The sequence below is a fragment of the Delphinapterus leucas genome, chromosome 3 (genome assembly GCF_059928025.1).
Source record: "Delphinapterus leucas isolate spDelLeu-1000000601 "Yukka" chromosome 3, BTC_Dleu_Yukka2, whole genome shotgun sequence".
NCBI lineage: Eukaryota > Metazoa > Chordata > Mammalia > Artiodactyla > Monodontidae > Delphinapterus > Delphinapterus leucas.
The window spans coordinates 161675245-161693891 of NC_143131.1; the positions used below are offsets into that span (position 1 = coordinate 161675245).

General features: G+C 38.6%; 1 protein-coding gene across 4 annotated transcripts in view; it reads right to left on the reverse strand.

The window, feature by feature from the left end:
* Window positions 1-3297: 3297 nt before the first annotated feature.
* Window positions 3298-18647, reverse strand: part of PGBD2 (piggyBac transposable element derived 2) — a 31247-nt gene continuing 15897 nt past the window's right edge. For 2 of the 4 annotated variants that reach the window (XM_022563360.3, XM_022563359.3), the window contains exons 2-3: window positions 9405-9469; window positions 3298-7173 (exon numbers count right to left, since the gene is read on the reverse strand). In XM_022563360.3, the coding sequence (XP_022419068.1) occupies window positions 5415-7173; window positions 9405-9421 (1776 nt within the window). In that variant the 5' untranslated portion in view covers window positions 9422-9469 and the 3' untranslated portion in view covers window positions 3298-5414. Of the gene's footprint in view, window positions 7177-9404; window positions 9470-18647 lie in introns of all 4 variants that reach the window. The other 2 variants (XM_022563358.3, XM_022563357.2) reach the window with 1 other exon arrangement.

Below are 18647 nucleotides of genomic sequence, written 5' to 3' on the forward strand. Positions count from 1 at the left end.
GCTCTATTTACAATAGGCATGTCATGGAACAACCTATGTGTCCATCGACAGATGAAAGGATAAAGAAGATGTGGTGCATACATACAATGGAATATTACTCAGCCATAAAAAGAAACTAAATTGCATTATTTGTAGTGAGGTGGATGGACTTAGGGTCTGTCATACAGAGTGAACTCAAAAAGAGAGAAAAAAAAACCGTATGCTAGCACATATATATGGAATCTAAAAAACAACAACAACAAAAAACGGTTATGAAGAACCTAGGGGCAGGACAGGAGTAAAGACACAGATGTAGAGAATGGACTTGAGGACATGGGAAGGGGGAAGGGTAACCTGGGACGAAGTGAGAAAGTGGCATGGACTTATATATACTATATATACTATCAAATGTAAAATAGATAGCTAGTGGGAAATATCCACATAGCACAGGGAGATCAGCTCAGTGTTTTGTGACCACCTAGAGGGTGGGATAAGTAGCGTGGGAGGGAGACGCAAGAAGGAGGAGATATGGTGATATATGTATATGTATAGCTGATTCACTTTGTTATAAAGCAGAAACTAACACACCATTGTAAAGGAATTATACTCCAATAAAGATGTTTTAAAAAACATCCTTTATCTGGTAAAGTTGTCCTTTAGATATGAAGGAGAAATAACTACTTTCCCAGACAAACAAAAGCTGTGGGAGTTCTCAACCACTGGATCTACCTTGCAAGAAATTCTGAAAGAAGCAGAAATGGAAAGGAGGTGAGAAGGCATAGAGTGGCTGCATGGAAAAAAAGACCCAACTATATACTGTACACAAGAGGCTTTATACACTTTAGCTCCAAAGGCACACATAGGCTCAAAGTGGTTAGAAGAAGATATCCCATGCAAATGGAATTCAAAAGAAAGTGGGTAGCCATATATATATATATATATAATACAAAATAGACTTCAAGCCAAAAACAGGAATAAGAGACAAAAGGGTCTTTATATAATGATAATGAGCTCAATACATCAAGAATATATAACAATTGTAAATATATATGCACCCAACATAGGAGCACCTAAATGTATTAAGCAAATACTAACTGATCTGAAATGAGAAATAGACAATAATATAATAATAAAAGGGCAATTCAATACCTCACTCTCAGCAATGGACAGATCATCGACAAAGAAAAACCAAAAGAAAATGTTTAAACTGAACCAAACTTTAGAACAATAAACTTAACAGACATATATAAAACATTCCATCCAACAGCTGCAGAATACACATTTTTCACAAATGCACATGGAACATTCTCCAAGATAAAGCATATAAGACACAAAACAAGTCTTAGTAAATTTTAGAAGATTGAAAGCATTCTCTTTTCTGACCACATTGGTATGAAACTAGAAATCAACAAAAGGAAAGCTAGAGAATTTACAAATATGTGGAAACTAAACAACACACCTTTGAAAAACAAAAGAAATCAAAAGGGAAATTTAAAAATATCTCAAAACAACTGCAAAAGGAAGTACAACATACCAAGTCCTATGGGATGCTGCAAAAGCAGTTCTGAGAGGAAAGTTTAAAGCAATAACTGCATATACTATGAAACTAGAAAAAAAAAATTAAATAACCTAACTTTAAACCACAAGAGCATAAAAAGAAGAAAAATTAAGCACAGGATCAGGAGAATGAAGGAAATAATAAATATCAGAGCAAAATAAATAATACAGCAACCAGAAAAACAATAGAAAAGATGAAAAAACTAAGAGCTGACTTTTAAAGATAAACTAAATTGACAAATCTTCAGCTAAACTAACTTAAATAATGAGAAAGAAGACTCAAATAATAAAATTAGAAGTGAAAGAGGAGACATTACATAAATACGTAGAATCATAAGAGACTACTATGAATAGTTTTACACCAACAAATTAGATAACCTAGAAGAAATGGATAAATGTTTAGAAACACACAACCTACTAATGCTGATTCAGGAAAAAAATAGAAAATCTGAACAGAACAATAACAAGTAAAAAGATTGAGTAAGTACTCAAAACCTCCCAACACAGAAAACCCCAGGACTAAACAACTTCACTGGTGAATTCTACCATACATTTTAAAAAGAATAAATGCCAATCCTTCTCAAGCCCTTCCAAGAAATTGAAGATGAGGGAACACTTCCGAACTCATTCTACAAGACCAACATTACCCTGTTATCAAAACCAGATAAAGACTCTACAAAAAAAGAAAACTACAGACCAATATCCCTGAGGAATGTAGATGCAAAAAATTTCAACAAAATATTTGCAAACTGAATTCCAGAACACATTAAAAGGATTATGTACCATGACTAACTGGAATTTACCTCTGGGATGCAAGGATGGTTCAACATATACAAATCAATAAATGTAATATATCATGTTAATAAAATGAAAAAAATAACATGATCATCACAATAGAGTCAGAAAAAGCATCTGACAAAATACAACAGATAATAAACTTTATGTTATGTGTTTTACCACCTTTTTGAAAAAAGACATAAGAGCCTGGCAATCAATGAAGTCTTGTACACAAAGTCATTTTCATGGTTCATTTGAGAAGTTTCAATGTTGTGCAAGCTTCCACAGTTTGGTGTACTAAGTTTTGTTTTGTTTTTAATTTTGTCTAGTTTCTCAACAACTAGAAGAATTTTGAAATGTCATCCAGAATAACCAGGACAACTTTCATATCCTTTCTAGTTAAAAGATTCATGAATGTTTCTGCAGTACTAGAGTAGACAAGGTAGACAATCTGTTCAAGTGCTTCCCCAATTGTGGGATTGGTGACAGACCATAGTTTCATTTCGTACCTTAAAGTCTTCCTTTGGGAATATGCCAACAAGGAATGTCATCTGGCCTTGACTGCCAGTTGTGATACTTGATATTGTCTACACAGTCTTCTACTGTGTTAGTTTTGGCATCATTTAGTGGCCTGGGATAGACTGCACATGCTCCTACATCAATTACACATGCTCCTACATCAATCATACATCAATTATAACCTGCGACCAAACATCTGTCTAAGTGTAAATATTTCCTTTAGCTCTTAAGAGAGGAATCACAATTGGCCATTCTGTAGCTTCTGGAAGCTTCACAAACTGTTTTCACAACCATTCAATTAATTGATTTGGACCATCAGTAAGGTAAAAAACACCTGGTTAATATTTCAGGATCATCATGATGCAAGAGATGAAAACTGAAGAGTAGAATTTGATGAACAAACTTCTCCTTAAGACAAATGTTTTAAAGTATCCAGGCTAGATTTCTAAAGATGGAAATAATGCACCAAAGGTATAAACATTTTTTAATGTTCACTCTGAAAGTATTTCAAACCTACAAAACAGTTCCAGGGTTACAGATAGTTCCCTTTTACCAGTCTTCCCCAGATGCTGACATCCTGCATAACCACAGTACAGTTGTCAAAGCCAGGAAATTAATATTTATAAAACAGTATAACTACGGATCTTATTCAAGTTTCACCAATTGTCCCACTAATGTTCTTTTTGAAAGCCTTTTTGTGGAACCTGGCGAGTATCACACATCACATTTGTTATACTTCCTTGGTCTCTTCTAATTGTGGACAGATCCTCATTTTCTTTGTCTTTTGCAGCCTCAACACTTTCAAAAGGTATTCAACTGTTTTGTGGAATGTCCCTCAGTTTGCGTTTGTCTCATGTTTTCTCATGATGTAGAATGCAGGCTGTACATTCTGGGCAGGAATATCACAGTGTACCTACCATACCTGAGGAGAGTGGGGTAGGACACATGATGTCTCTATCTCAATACTGGTGGTATTAACTTTGACTGCTTGGTTGTGGTGGTGTGCCTGATTTCTCCACTAAGCAGTTTCTGTTTATTCCCCCTGGATATCTTGTGAGGAAATGCTTTGCCCTCCTAAGTTTAGCAACTACTGACAGTTCTTGCCTGCAAAATTACTGCTGTGGTGTTTGCCAAATAGCAGTATTTTATTTCCATCCTTCCTTCTACATTTATAATTGGGATTCCACTGAAGGGAGGATCTGCCCCTTTTATTAATGTATTCACATCACAATGGACCAAACATTTCCTTTTCTATGGGTATGAACAATTTTTAAGATTTTGGATGGACCTGATAAATTGCCTTCAGAAAGAGTGTACAGATTTACACTCCCTCAGGTACTACATGAGTCTGTCACCTTTCTACACCCATACCAACAGTAATTATGTACAAATAAATTCATTTGTTTAAAAAAAGGATATCTAGTAATTACTTACCTTTGCAGTTTATTGCCTCTTATGTATCTTCACTGTTCATTTGTTTTTCATCTTCCATCATTTGTTATTTTATATCACATTGCACATTTTACCCTTGTCACCTATGTGTTTACGAGATCTTTTTGCACTGAGGATATTATTACAAATGGAATTATTTGTAACATATTTTCTCAGTTTCTTTGCATTTTACCTTTACTAATAAATGTCAATTTTACAGTTTTATATGGTCACATATATTGATGTGTTTCTTTTTTATTTGTGCTGTTGTAGAAAGTTCTTTACCAAATAAAGATACTCAACATGCTCTCTTAGATTTCTGATTAAGTCCAAATTTTTATATGTATTTCTTTTATTCTTCTGGGTTATATTCCACTAGGCTTTCTAACATAAACTTTTTTCTTTGTTTCAGTATTTTCCCCCAAAGTTCAGGAATTTTTAAAGGTAGAATTTAAATCACTGGGGAAATATATATATAACTTTTAATATTAATATGATGCTAACCACCCATTTGGGGGAAAAAACTCCCTACTTCACACTATTTATAAAAATGGATTCCACATGGATATGTGTATTAGAAAAATATTTTTTATCAAGAAAATACAAACTCTACAAATCTAGTCAGCTGGATAAATACATGGCAGATTATCTGTCCCTGGACAGTTTGCTAGCATTAGATTAAAGTGAAATAAATATGATCAAGATATCCTTCATCATATTGATACAATATTGCCTATATCTTAGATTATAACTGAGAGCATACACTATAAAATCTTTTTACTGTTCACGAAAGTTTCTCTTAAGTTTTTGGTTACGTTCAAGTCTCCTTATCAGGACAGCTATACCCCAAAGCAAGATTTTTATTTGAATAAAAAAGGGCCCATAAGTTGAAATAAATAACAGTATAAAATATATATTTATAAACATTTATGATTACTAACATAAATATTAATTTATATTACATGTAGGCATAATAGAAGATGATAAAAAGATAACTGTAAGGAAGACGAGGAAAAATACAAAACCAAATCAGGGATTCAGGTCTCTTTTTGTCAACACAACACACAAAGGCCCCAAATGCTATATGTAATTAGCTGTAAACATCTCATAACAAACCAAACATCCAGGGGGCTCCCTCTGCCCAGGATGCATTACCGGATGTGGTACGCCCTGAAGCACTTGGCATGGACGCCCTTCTGGCACTTCTCACAGCGGGTGTTGGTCTGTGAGTGGCACAGGGCACACCGGGTCCTCTTGTCCTGGTGGATGATCCAGTGCCCAATCATGTCAAAGCGGCTCTCGGTTTCCAGCCGCCTGCTTCGCCTCCCTTGGGATGATGTATCCGCGTTGCTCTCTAGGTACACGCAGGCCACATATCTCCGGAAGGCCAGAAGGTCCACCTGGGCATCATGGCAGCATATCCTGTGCAGCTGCCATGCATTGTTAAGAGCAGCGTCAATAACATAGCCAATGAAACTCGAGTACCACTTCATACCCCGGATCTTCACCTTGTACTTGGCGATGTTCTGGTCCATGCGGCCGACACCCCCGACCTTCTCCTGGTACAGCCTCAGCAGGGATGGCTGATGAACCTGGGCCTGCGTCTTGGCTGCTCCCGAGTGATGGCTGGTCAGCCCCGCTGGCTCTATGCCCACAGCGTTGGAGCAGATGTTGACCACACTGCTATCATGCCAGCGGCACACGATGATCTCCTCACTCTCATCAACTTTGTAATCAAACGAACCCCTCTTCATTCTCTTCAGTTCTCTGGGATCTTTAAGGGGACATCGTTCAGTTCTGTACTCACGAACAGTTCCTGTGGCCTTCACTCCTTTCTTCCTTAAAATGGACATCAATTTGACACTTGTAAAAACCTTGTCAAAAAATATGTGGTATGGCAGACACCCACGTGTCTGAAGTGCATCCACAAATTTCACCACCATACTGCCTCCTAGGTCCAGGCCCCTGTCTGGCTTAGTGAACAGTGTGCCCTGTGAGGGCTCGAACCACACCAAATAGCCCCTGCTGGTCGTCCCACACCAGATCTTGTAGCCCAGCCGCACAGGTTTCCCCGCAGGCAGACGCTTGGACCCCCGGTGTCCAAAGTACTCACACATAGACTCGCCAAAGCTGTAGAACTCTTCCAAGGGTGCATGCTTCTGGAAATTGTAGTTCATGCGGACAATGAGAGGCCTCACCTTGGCAAACCTATCACTTTCATCAAGCTCACTGTTATCTGCAAAATGCAGGTATGAGAAGATCAGTTCAAATCTGTCCCTTCTAATTGCATCAGCCACAAGATGATGATGTGAATCAGGGGATGTTTCCCAAAACATCCTTCTCCTTGGATAGGAGATATACCCACTTAAAATCAAAATGCCCAAAACACACTTCAATTCCTGAGCTGTGAGACCCAGGTTGACATTCTTCTGCCAAGCATAACGATTGGTTTCATTAACAATAAAATTAATTGTTCCTTCATCAAAAAACAATTCAAAGAAGCCTACAGGACTCAGTTCCTGGCTTTTGAGATCCTCCATATGAGGATCCGATGCTGTCCAACTGGTGAAGTCCGGGCGGATATCTCTTTTGGTCCAAACATGTTGAGGTTCCACTACTGCCTTTTGCTTCTTCATGGCTGGCTGCAGCTGCAGGTCATCATCCTCCTCCCCGGTGCCGGAGTCCTCAGGCACAACAGAGGCATGCAGCACATTGCCAGGCAGGTGGGTTCCTCGCCGGCCATCTTCATCACCCGAGTCCTCATCAGTGAAGTCCCCTGAAGCATTGTTGGGCGGTGCAATGAAGATCTCCTCCCTACTCTGGCCAGACTCCTCCTCCTCCAGAGCATTCAGAACCTCAAGCAACTTCATGGACTTCAGCTTTGAGCCGGTTCTTCTCCCAGTAGTGAGGCTGCTGCGATGACAGGAAACAGAATGAAGAGAGGCCATGCAGGAAAGCCAGTGCTTCAGCAGAAAACTCCACTAAAGCATTGCCCAAGAGGAGGGCACTCTCACTGCAACAGCATCTTGGACCTAACACCATAAGGCATAGTGCCAGATAAGTGAATTTTCCAGACAAACACAAATTATTCATCTAAGTGCAGAAGTATTTTAATGAAGGGAGACATTCTAAAGAGGTATTCCATACTTCCTTTCCTTCTTAAATAAAGTGTCTGAATAGAGGATCCCCTCTAGTGATGATTCCAGGTGCCACTGTTATCACCTGGTTAACAGTAACTGTCAGTGGGAAGGCTCGGCTGCTGAAGTGGCATCCACCAATGTCTCCTGACTCAGTGGCCCTAGCAGCTCTGCTTTCATGCTTCTGCCTTATCTGTCTCTTCCCTTTTTCTTATTCACTTGGCATATATAAGTTTCCTCACTTCCCCAATTCTCAAACTCTCCATACTTGAACTCTCACTACCCAAATTCAGGACCTAAACAGACTCAGACAGATTTTCACAAAGCTCCCTCAACATCTGATATCCTACTGCATACTAGCTGCTAAACAGATTTGGAAACATGGAAACCCCTGCTATTCTAACTCTCCCTGTACATGCAGGAACCCAATACGAGAGGTATTTGTATTTAGCAGGCACCAACCACGAGCAGGTGTTGCCCAGGGGCTGGCAGTGAGCACACTCCACTCCCTGACCTGCATAGCACTTGTTTCCAAATGGAGGAGACAGATGACACATCAACAAACACGCAGCTACGCAGGACGGCATCAGGTAGTGATGAGGGCCATCCTGAATAAGGGACAGGGAGTGCAGCAAAGGAATAGGGCCGGGGGTGCTACTTTAGACATATGATGAGGGAAGGCTCACAGGGCAGATGGCCTGGAGAGGTGGAGTGAGCCTTGCAGACAGCTGGAGACTGGGTGTCCCAGAGGGAGAGAAAGAACTGTAGGTACAGGTGCAAGGCCCTGTGGTTGAAGGGACTTGATATCTATGAACAGCAAGGAGGTTAGTGACACTGCAGATGTAGTGAAGGGAGGAGAGTAGAGCAGAGGTGGCTGGGTCCAGGGCCAAGGCCCCACAGGGTTCCAGAGGTCCTGATCAGGACTTCCAGTTGTATTCAGTTATCACAGGAAGCCCCCGAGGGGATGGAGCAGGACAGTGATGGGTCAAATACATTACTCTGGCTATGAGAATAGACTGGACTTGGGAAGGTGGGCACTGCTGCTGCCCTATGCCTTGGCCTCTGCATGAGAAAAGCCGTGTACCAGAGGGAGGATGCAGGCTTTACCACAAAGGCTATTTCTCTGCCTGCTCTTAGGCTTTGGAGTTTAAGCTGCATTAGAGATTCACTCCAACCTCACTTCCAGGACACTGACTCCACCAGCCACCCCTGCTGGAGGCTAGAGCACAAGAAGTCTGACCTCTGGGGAGATGTGGTATGCCTCAAGCTCTCCATGGCCAGCCAGAAAGGGAGAGGAAACCTGAAGCTCTTCCTTTCCATGGACCTCGAACTAAGACACGTTCTCAAAGGGTAACAGCCATCTTCATGCCTCCCCTGGTCTACAGCAGCAGATCCAGGCCTGCCCAGCCACAATCTCTGCTAGTCTCACCACTCAAACAGGCCCTCAGACACCTCTGTGCATACCTGTTCAAACCCTTGGAGTGAGAAAGCCTGCAGGAACTGAGGCAGCCCCACAGACAACCATCTTGTGTCTTGAAAGATGAGGAAAGTAAATCATGTTTTCAGATCAAGTGCAGAACTAGAGCTACACAGCTGCACCCGTACTGTACCATACACACCCCTTTGTCTGCCTTGTCTTTTCTCCAATCTTCCTCTCTCCTCTCCCTCCTTGGTGCTTCATAGACACCAAGTGCTTAGGGTGGGCAGCAGGACTGAGAACTGAAAATGTTATAGACTTGGTCTTTCAAAAGCAGAGAAGTAAATATAGTTAGCCTTGAATAACATGGGTTTGAACTATGTGAGTCCACTTATACATAGATTTTTTTCGGTAAATACGTCCTGGAGTACTACATGATCCTCAGTGGGTTGGAACCGCCAGTGCAGAGGGCCCGATTATAAAGTTATGCACAGATTTTCAAATGCGAACAGTCAGCACCCCTAATCCCCATGTGTTCAAGAGTCAACTGTACTTGCATAAAGCCTTTCAACAAACATTACTCCTACCTTGATGATGAAGCCATGGTAATATTGTGAACATGAGCTTGTCTTTACTTGCAGAGTCTAAGAATCTGTAAGACAACAGAAGTCAGTTTTAAGAAATCATATCTTAATTAGCAAAGGAATAGGACCTTCTCTACCATTTAAGGGAAAAAATCTCAAGATTCACTATCAACCAGAGGGAAATGGATCAAGTACACACAGGAAATGAGGTGTAGTTGACTGGCTAGTCAGAGGGAAAAAGAACAAGCTCCCCCATCTCACACCTCACAACAAAATACGTTCTAGAGTGGGGTTTCCCACAGTCAGAACTATTGGCATTTTGTTTCTTGTGGGGGGTTGTCCTATGTATTATGTGATGTTTAACAGCATCCCAGGCCTCCATCTACTAGATACCAATAGAACAACTACCCCACTAGTTGTGAAAAACGAAAAGGTTTCTAGACAAATGTCCTCTGGTGGGGAGAGCAGGAGGTAAAATCTCCCCTGGTTGAAGACTACTGTCCTACATCAGCACTGCCAATAGAACTTGCCACAATGATAGAAATGTTTTATATCAGTGCTGTCCAATATGGTAGCCATGAGCCACATATGGGTATTAACCACTGGATACATGGCTAGTATGACTGAGAAATTGAATTTTTAATTTTATGTAATTTTAAGTAATTCAAATTTAAATAGTCACATGTGGTGGCTACTATATTAGATAGTGAAGTCCTAGATGTATTAAGTATTAATTGCAAAAAAGCAAAACTTTTAAAGTATATTAATGACCACAGAGGGAAACCTTTCTTATAGAAAACACAGAAACTTAAAGGAAGGTGGATAATTTTAACTACATCAAACTTCCAACAAATCTGTAGTAGGCAGAAGGCCCAAAGGACCCCAAATAGGTTGAACTCAAATAGGGCTACACCAAGACACATTATAATTAAATTGTCAAAAGTCTAAGACAAAGAAAGAATTTGGAAAGCAGCAAGAAAAAGAGAAATTACATACAGGGGAATCCCTATAAGACTAGTAGCAGATTTTTCAACAGAAACTTTTCAGACCAGGAGAGAATGGGATGATATATTGAAAATGTAGAAAGAAAAAACTATCAACTAAGAATGTTATTCCCAGCAAGCTGTCCTTCAAAACTGAAGAAGACATAAAGACTTTCACAAGCAAACAAAAGCAGAGGGTGTTCATACCACAAGACCTGCTTTAAAATAAATTCTAAAAGGAATTCTTCAAGTAGAAGTAAAAGGGCACTAATTATATCATAAAATCATATGAAGAGAGTGTAAAACTCATTGGTAATGGTAACTATAAAGTCAGTCAGGTAATAGGGGTGTATAATTCACTAACAACTCTAGATTTAAAGTTAAAAGTTAATGCATATATGTAGATTCTAGAAAAATGGTACCGATGAACCGGTTTGCAAGGCAGAAATAGAGACACAGATGTAGAGAACAAATGTATGGACACCAAGGGGAGAAAGCAGGGGGAGGGGAGTGGAGGGATGGGATGAACTGGGAGATTGGGATTGACATATATACACTAATATGTATAAAGCAGGTAACTAATAAGAACCTGCTGTATAGCACAGGGAACTCTACTTCGTTTTATTGTACAGTAGAAACTAACACAACATTGTAAAACAACTATACCCCAATTTAAAAACAAAGGAAAAAATAACATTCTAAAACAACTATAACTACAGTAATCTGTTATTAGATACATACTATAAGAAATATGTAAACTGTAGCATCAATAATCTAAAATGTGAGGGGGAGGAGAAGTAAAAGAGTAAAGTTTAGAAATGTTATAGAAGTTAAGGTGTTACCAGTTTAAAATAGGGTGCTATCATTTCAAGATTATTTTATGTAAACCTCATGACAAACACAAAAGAAAAACTTATTGTAGTTACACAAAAGAATATGATAAAGAAGTCAAGGCATAATGATACAATAATTCATCAAATCATAAAAGAACACAACAGGAATAGAAGAAACAAAGGATTTATAAAACAGAAAACGATGAACAAAATGAAAACAGTTAGTCCTTACCCATCAATAATTACTTTAAATGTAAATTCATTAAATTATCTAACCAAAAGCCACGGAATGGCTTAATGGATTAAAAAAGTAAGATCCAATGATATGCTACTGACAAGATACTCACTTGACCTTTAAATATAGATAAAGGCTGAGTGTAAAAGGATGGAAAAGATATTTCAAGCAAATAGTAACCAAAAAAAAAAAAAAGAAAGCAGGGGTAGCTATACTTATGTCAGTCAAAATTAACTTTACTAAAATGGAAACAAGAATATAAGATAATTACATAATGAAAAACAACAATCCATCAAAAGATATAACTAAATATTTAAGCACTAAATATTTGAGCACCTAAATATATAAACCAAATACTAAGAGAACAAAAAGGAGAAATAAATGGCAATAAGATAAGAGTGGGGGACTTTAATATCCCACTCTCAACAGTGGTAGATCATTCAGACAAAGAATCAATAAGGAAACATCAGACTTGAATGCCACTATAGACCAAACGCACATAAAAGACATATACAGAACATTCTATTCAACAATAGAAAAATATACATTCTTCTTAAGCACACATAGAACATTTACTGGGATGTTAAATGTTAGGCCACAAAAAAAGTCTTAGCAAATTCAACAAGACCAAAATCATACTAAGTATCTTTCCTGAACACAATGGTATAAAGCTAGAAATCAGTAACAGGAGGAAAACTGAAAAACTCAAGAATGCATAAAAATAATTCTCCTGAACAACCAATGTAGCAAGTAAGAATTAAAAGGAAACTAAAAAGTATCTTAAAACAAACAAAATTGGAAACACAATTTACAAAAACAGGGGATGTTAGCAAAAGCAGTTCTAAGAGGGAACTTCATAGCCATAAACACATACAGAACGAAAAGACAACTATCTCTAATAAATAACCCAACTTTACACCTCAAGGAACTAGAAAAAAGAACAAACTAAGCTTAAAGTTAGCAGAAGGAAGGAAACAATAAAGATTAGAGCAGAAATAACTAAAGGAGAGAAGAAAAAAATGAGAAAAGATTAACAAAACTAAGAGTTTGTTCTTTGAAAAGATAAACAAAATTGACAGACCTTTAGCTAAACTATCCAAGAAAAAAAAAAACCCAACAAAATTATAAATCAAAGAGGAGACATTACAACTGATACCACAGAAATACAAAGGATCTGTGCACCTGAAACGATCACATCGTTAATCAGCTATACTCCAGTACAAAATAAAAAGTTAAAAAAAAATACAAAGGATCAGAGGGTAGTAGGAACATTTATCTGCCAACACACTGGACAATGTAGAAGAAATGGATAATTCTTAGAAACAAAAAATATACCAAGACTGAATCAAGAAAAAAGAGAAAAAGTGAATGAACCAGTTACTAGTAAGGAGACTGAATCAGTACCCAAAACTTCCCAACAAAGAAAAGCCCAGGACCAGATGGATTCAAGGTGAATTTTACCAAACATTTAAAGAATTAATGCCAATTCTTCCCAAACTCTTCCAAAATATCAAAGAGAAGGGAACACCCCTAAACTCATTTACAAGGTCAGTATTACCATGATACCACAGCCAGAATAAGGACATTACAAGGAAGGAAAACTACAGACAAATATCCTTGATGAAAACAGATGCAAAAATTCTAAATAATACACTATCACACCAAATTCAACAGTACATTAAATGATCAAATGGGGTTTATCACAGGAATGCAAGGATTCTTCAATATACGCAAATCAATCAATGTGATATGCCATATTAACAAATTGAAGGATAAAAACCATACGATGATCTCAATAGATGCAGAAAAAGCTTTCAACAAAATTCAACAGCCATTTATGATAAAAACTCTCCAGAAAGTAGACTAGAGGGAAACTGCCTCAACATAATACAGGCCATATATGAAAACCCACAGCCAACATCATTCTCAATGGTGAAAAACAGAAACCATTTCCTCTAAGATCAGGAACAATACAAGGGTGCCCACTCTCACCATTATTATTCAACATACTTTTGGAAGTTTTAGCCACAGCAGTCAGAGAAGAAAAAAGAAATAAAAGGAATCCAAATCAGAAAAGAAGAAGCAAAACTGTCACTGTGTGCAGATGACACGATACTATACATAGAAAATCCTAAAGACAATACCAGAAAACTACTAGAGCTAATCAATGAATTTGGTAAAGTAGCAAAGTACAAAATTAAGGCACAGAAATCTCTTGCATTCCTATACACTCACGATGAAAAATCTGAAAGAGCAATTAAGGAAACACTCCCATTTACCATTGCAACAACAACAAAAAAATACGTAGGAACAAACAAAAGACCTGTATGCAGAAAACTATAAGACACTGATGAAAGAAATTAGAGACGATACAAACAGATGGGGAGATATACCATGTTCTTGGATTGGAAGAATCAACATTGTGAAAATGACTATACTACCCAAAGCAATCTACAGATTCAATGCAATCCCTATCAAACTACCACTGGCATTTTTCACAGAACCAGAACAAAAAATTTCACAATTTGTATGGAAACACAAAATACCCCGAATAGCCAAAGCAATCTTGAGAAAGTAAAACGGAGCTAGAGGAATCAGGCTCCCTGACTTCAGACTATACTACAAAGCTACAGTAATCAAGACAGTATGGTACTGGTGCAAAAATAGAAATATAGATCAATGGAACAGGATAGAAAGCCCAGAGATAAACCCACACACATATGGTCACCTTATCTTTGATAAAGGAGGCAAGAATATACAATGGAGAAAAGACAGCCTCTTCAATAATGGTGCTCAGAAAACTGGACAGTTACATGTAAAAGAATGAAATTAGAACACTCCCTAACACCATATACAAAATAGGCAGAACACTCTATGACAGAAATCACAGCAAGATCCTTTTTGACCCACCTCCTAGAGAAATGGAAATAAAAACAAAAGTAAAGAAATGGGACTTAATGAAACTTAAAAGCTTTTGCACAGCAAAGGAAACCATAAACAAGAGGAAAAGACAACCCTCAGAATGGGAGAAAATATTTGTAAATGAAGCAACTGACAAAGGATTAATCTCCAAAATATACAAGCAGCTCATGCAGCTCAATATCAAAAAAACAAACAACCCAATCCAAAAATGGGCAGAAGACCTAAATAGATATTTCTCCAAAGAAGATATACAGATTGCCAACAAACACACGAAAGAGTGTTCAACATCACTAATTGTTAGAGAAATGCAAATCAAAACTACAATGAGGTATCACCTCACACCGGTCAGAAAGGCCATCATCAAAAAATCTACAAACAATAATTGCTGGAGATGGTGTGGAGAAAAGGGAACTCTCTTGCACTGTTGGTGAGAATGTGAATTGATACAGCCACTATGGAGAAATGTATGGAGGTTCCTTAAAAAACTAAAAACAGAACTACCATATGACCCAGCAATCCCACTACAGGGCATATACCCTGAGAAAACCATAATTCAAAAAGAGACATGTACCACAATGTTCATTGCAGCACTATTTACAATAGGCAGGACATGGAAGCAACCTAAGTGTCCACCAACAGATGAATGGATAAACAAGATGTGGCACATACATACAATTCAATATTACTCAGCCATAAAAAAAGAAACAAAATTGAATTATTTGTAGTGAGGTGGATGGACCCAGAGTCTCTCACAGAGAGTGAAATAAGTCAGAAAGAGAAAAACAAATACCGTATGCTAACACATATATATGGAATCTAAAAAAAAAAATGTTTCTCATGAACTTAGGGGCAGGAGAGGAATAAAGATGCAGACATAGAGCATGGACTTGAGGACACTGGGAAGGGGAAGGGGAAGCTGGGACAAAGTGAGAGAGTAGCATTGACATATATACACTACCAAATGTAAAATAGATAGCTAGTGGGAAGCAGCAGCACAGCACAGGGAGATCAGCTCAGTGCTTTGTGACCACCTAGTGGGATGGGATAGGGAGGGTGGGAGGGAGATGCAAGAGGGAGGGGATATGGGGATAAATGTATACATATAGCTGATTCACTTTGTTGTACAGCAGATACTAACACACCAGTGTAAAGCAATCATACTCCAATAAAGATGTTAAAAAAAAGTCATACACCATGATTAAGTGGGAGTCATCCCTGGGATGCACGGGTGGTATTGATTAAACATATGCAAATCAACGTGATACACAACATCAATAGAATGTAAGATAAAAATCATAGGAACATCTCAATAGATACAGTAAAGCACTTGACTAAACACCATATCCTTTCAAGATAAAACTCTCAACAACTTAGGTATAGAAGGAACATACCTCAACATAACAGAAGTCACAGATGACAAGCACACAGCTAACATCGTATTCAGTGGGGAAAGACTGAAAGCTTGTCCTCTAAGATCAGGAACAAGACAAGGATACCTACTCTCACCACTCCTATTCAACACAGTACTAGAAGTCCTACCAGAGCAATAAATTAAGAAAACGAAATAAAAGGCATCAGAATTGGAAAGGAAGAAGAAAAACTGTCTCTATTTACAGATGACATGATTTTACATATAGAAAACCCTAAACACTTCACAAAAAAACCGTTAGATCTAATTAATGAATTCAGTAAAGTTGCAGGATATAAAATCAACATACAAAAATCATGGGCTTCCCTGGTGGCTCAGTGGTTGAGAGTCCGCCTGCCGATGCAGGGGACACGGGTTTGTGCCCCGGTCTGGGAAGATCTCACATGCCGCGGAGCGGCTGGGCCCGTGAGCCTGCGCATCCAGAGCCTGTGCTCCGCAACGGGAGAGGTCACAACAGTGAAAGGCCCGCGTACCGCAAAAAAAAAAAAAAAAAAAAAAAAAAATCAGTAGCATTACTATACTTTAAAACTGAATTCTCTTAAGAATTGGAGAATGGGACTTCCCTGGTGGTCCAGAGGCTAACACTCCATACTCCCAATGCAGGAGGCCCAGGTTGGATCCCTAGTCAGGAACTAGATTCCATATGCTGCAACTAAGAGTTCTCATGCCGCAACTAAGGATCCTGTATGCCGAAACTAAAGATTCTGCATGCTGCAACTAAAGACCCCGCATGCCACAACTAAGACCTAGTGTAGCCAAAAAATAAATATTTTTTTAAAAAGGGAATTGAAGAATATTACCCCACTATAATAGCATTAAACAATAAAATATATAGGAATAAATTTAACCAAAGAAGTAAAAAAAAAAATCCCTACACTGGAAACTACAAATCATTGATGAAAGAAACTGAAGACAAAAATATCCCACGATTATGGATTGGAAGAATTAATATTACAATGTCTATACTACCCAACGCCATCTACAGATCCAATGCAATCCCTATCAAGATTTAATGGCATTTTTTATAGAAGTAGAAAAAACAATCCTAAAATTTGTATGGAACCACAAAAGACCTCATATAGTCAAAGCAATCCTAAAAAGAACAAAGCAGGAGGCATTACACTTCCTCATTTCAAACTATATTATAAGGCTATAGTAATCAAAGGGATCAAGATGGCAACGTGAGAGGACATGAAGCTCACTGCCCGCCACAAACAAATCAAAAATATATCTACACGTAAACAATTTTCACTGAAAACTAAGTGGAAACTGGCAGAAGGACTGTTGTACAAACAAGGATGTAGGAAAGATATACACATGATCAGGTATGAAGGGAAGAAAAGATGGGGTCAGGACCTGGTGTTCCTGGAAGGGGACTCAGAGGAAATAGAAGATTATAAGGGCAGACACCTGCCCTGGGAAGTGAGCAATTCAAGCCACAGATTAGGTGCCCCAGTCCTGGGGTGCTACGTGGAGGAAATTAGATATTTTTCCAAAGAAAATACTGAACGGCCAACAGGTACATGAAAAGATGCTCAACATCACTAATCGTCAGACTTCCCTGGTGGCGCAGTGGTTGAGAATCCGGCTGCCAATGCAGGGGACACAGGTTCGAGCCCTGGTCCGGGAAGATCCCACATGCCGTGGAGCAACTAAGCCCTGCACGCCACAACTACTGAGCCTGCACTCTAGAGCCCGCAAGCCACAACTACTGAGCCTGCGTGCCACAACTACTGAAGCCTGTGCACCTAGAGCCCGTGCTCCGCAACAAGAGAAGCCACCGCAATGAGAAGCCCGTGCACTGCAATGAAGACCCAACGCCGCCAAAAATAAATAAATAAATAAATTTATTTTTAAAAAATCACTAACCGTCAAGGAAATGCAAATCAAAACCACTGTAAGATATCACCTCACTCCTGTTAGAACGGTTACCATCAAAAAGACACATCAAGCATGTGGAAAAAAGGGAACCCTTGTGCACTACTGGTGGGAATGCAAACTGGAGCAGCCACTACGGAAAACAGTATGGAGGTTCCTCAAAAAAGTAAAAATAAAGCTACCATACAGTCCAGCGATTCCACTTCTGGGTATACATCCAAAGGAAATGAAGTCACTATTTGAAGAAATACCTGCATCCCCACATTCACTGAAACATTATTTACAATAGCCAAGATGTGTCCACTGAAGAAAATGTGGTACATATATATAATGGAATGTTATTCAGCCATAAAAAAGAAGGAAATCCTATCATTTGTGACAGCATGGATGTACTTGAGGGCATTATGCTAAGTGAAATAGGTTAGACAGAAAAAGACAAATATCGTATGATCCCACTTATATGTAGAATCTAAAAAAACAAACAAATGAACTCATATAAAAAGAATCAGATTTGTGGTCACCAGAGGTGGTGGGTTGAAGAAGAGGGAATTGGTTGATGGTGGTGAAAAGGTCAAGTGTCCAGGTATAAAATAAATGAGGAAGTCTCAGTTTATAACTGGGGAAATATGTACATGATGACCATAGTTAACACTGCCGTATAGTATCTTTGGAAGTTGCTAAGAGATTAAATCCTAAAAGTTGTCATCACAAGGAAAAAAAATTTACTCTTCATAACTATATGAGATGGACGTTAACTTACTATAGCAATTTACAATATAAGTATGACAAGTCATTATGTGGTACAGTTTAAACTTATACAGTGTTGTATGTCAATTATATCTCAATACAACTGAAAAAAAAATTAAAAAGCCAACTTCAAAACAATAGGAACGTTTTGTGGAGTTCTTACTCACCCTTGACCTACCCCCTTTCCAGTGCTGCAGCAATCTTAGTCTTGAGTAGCCA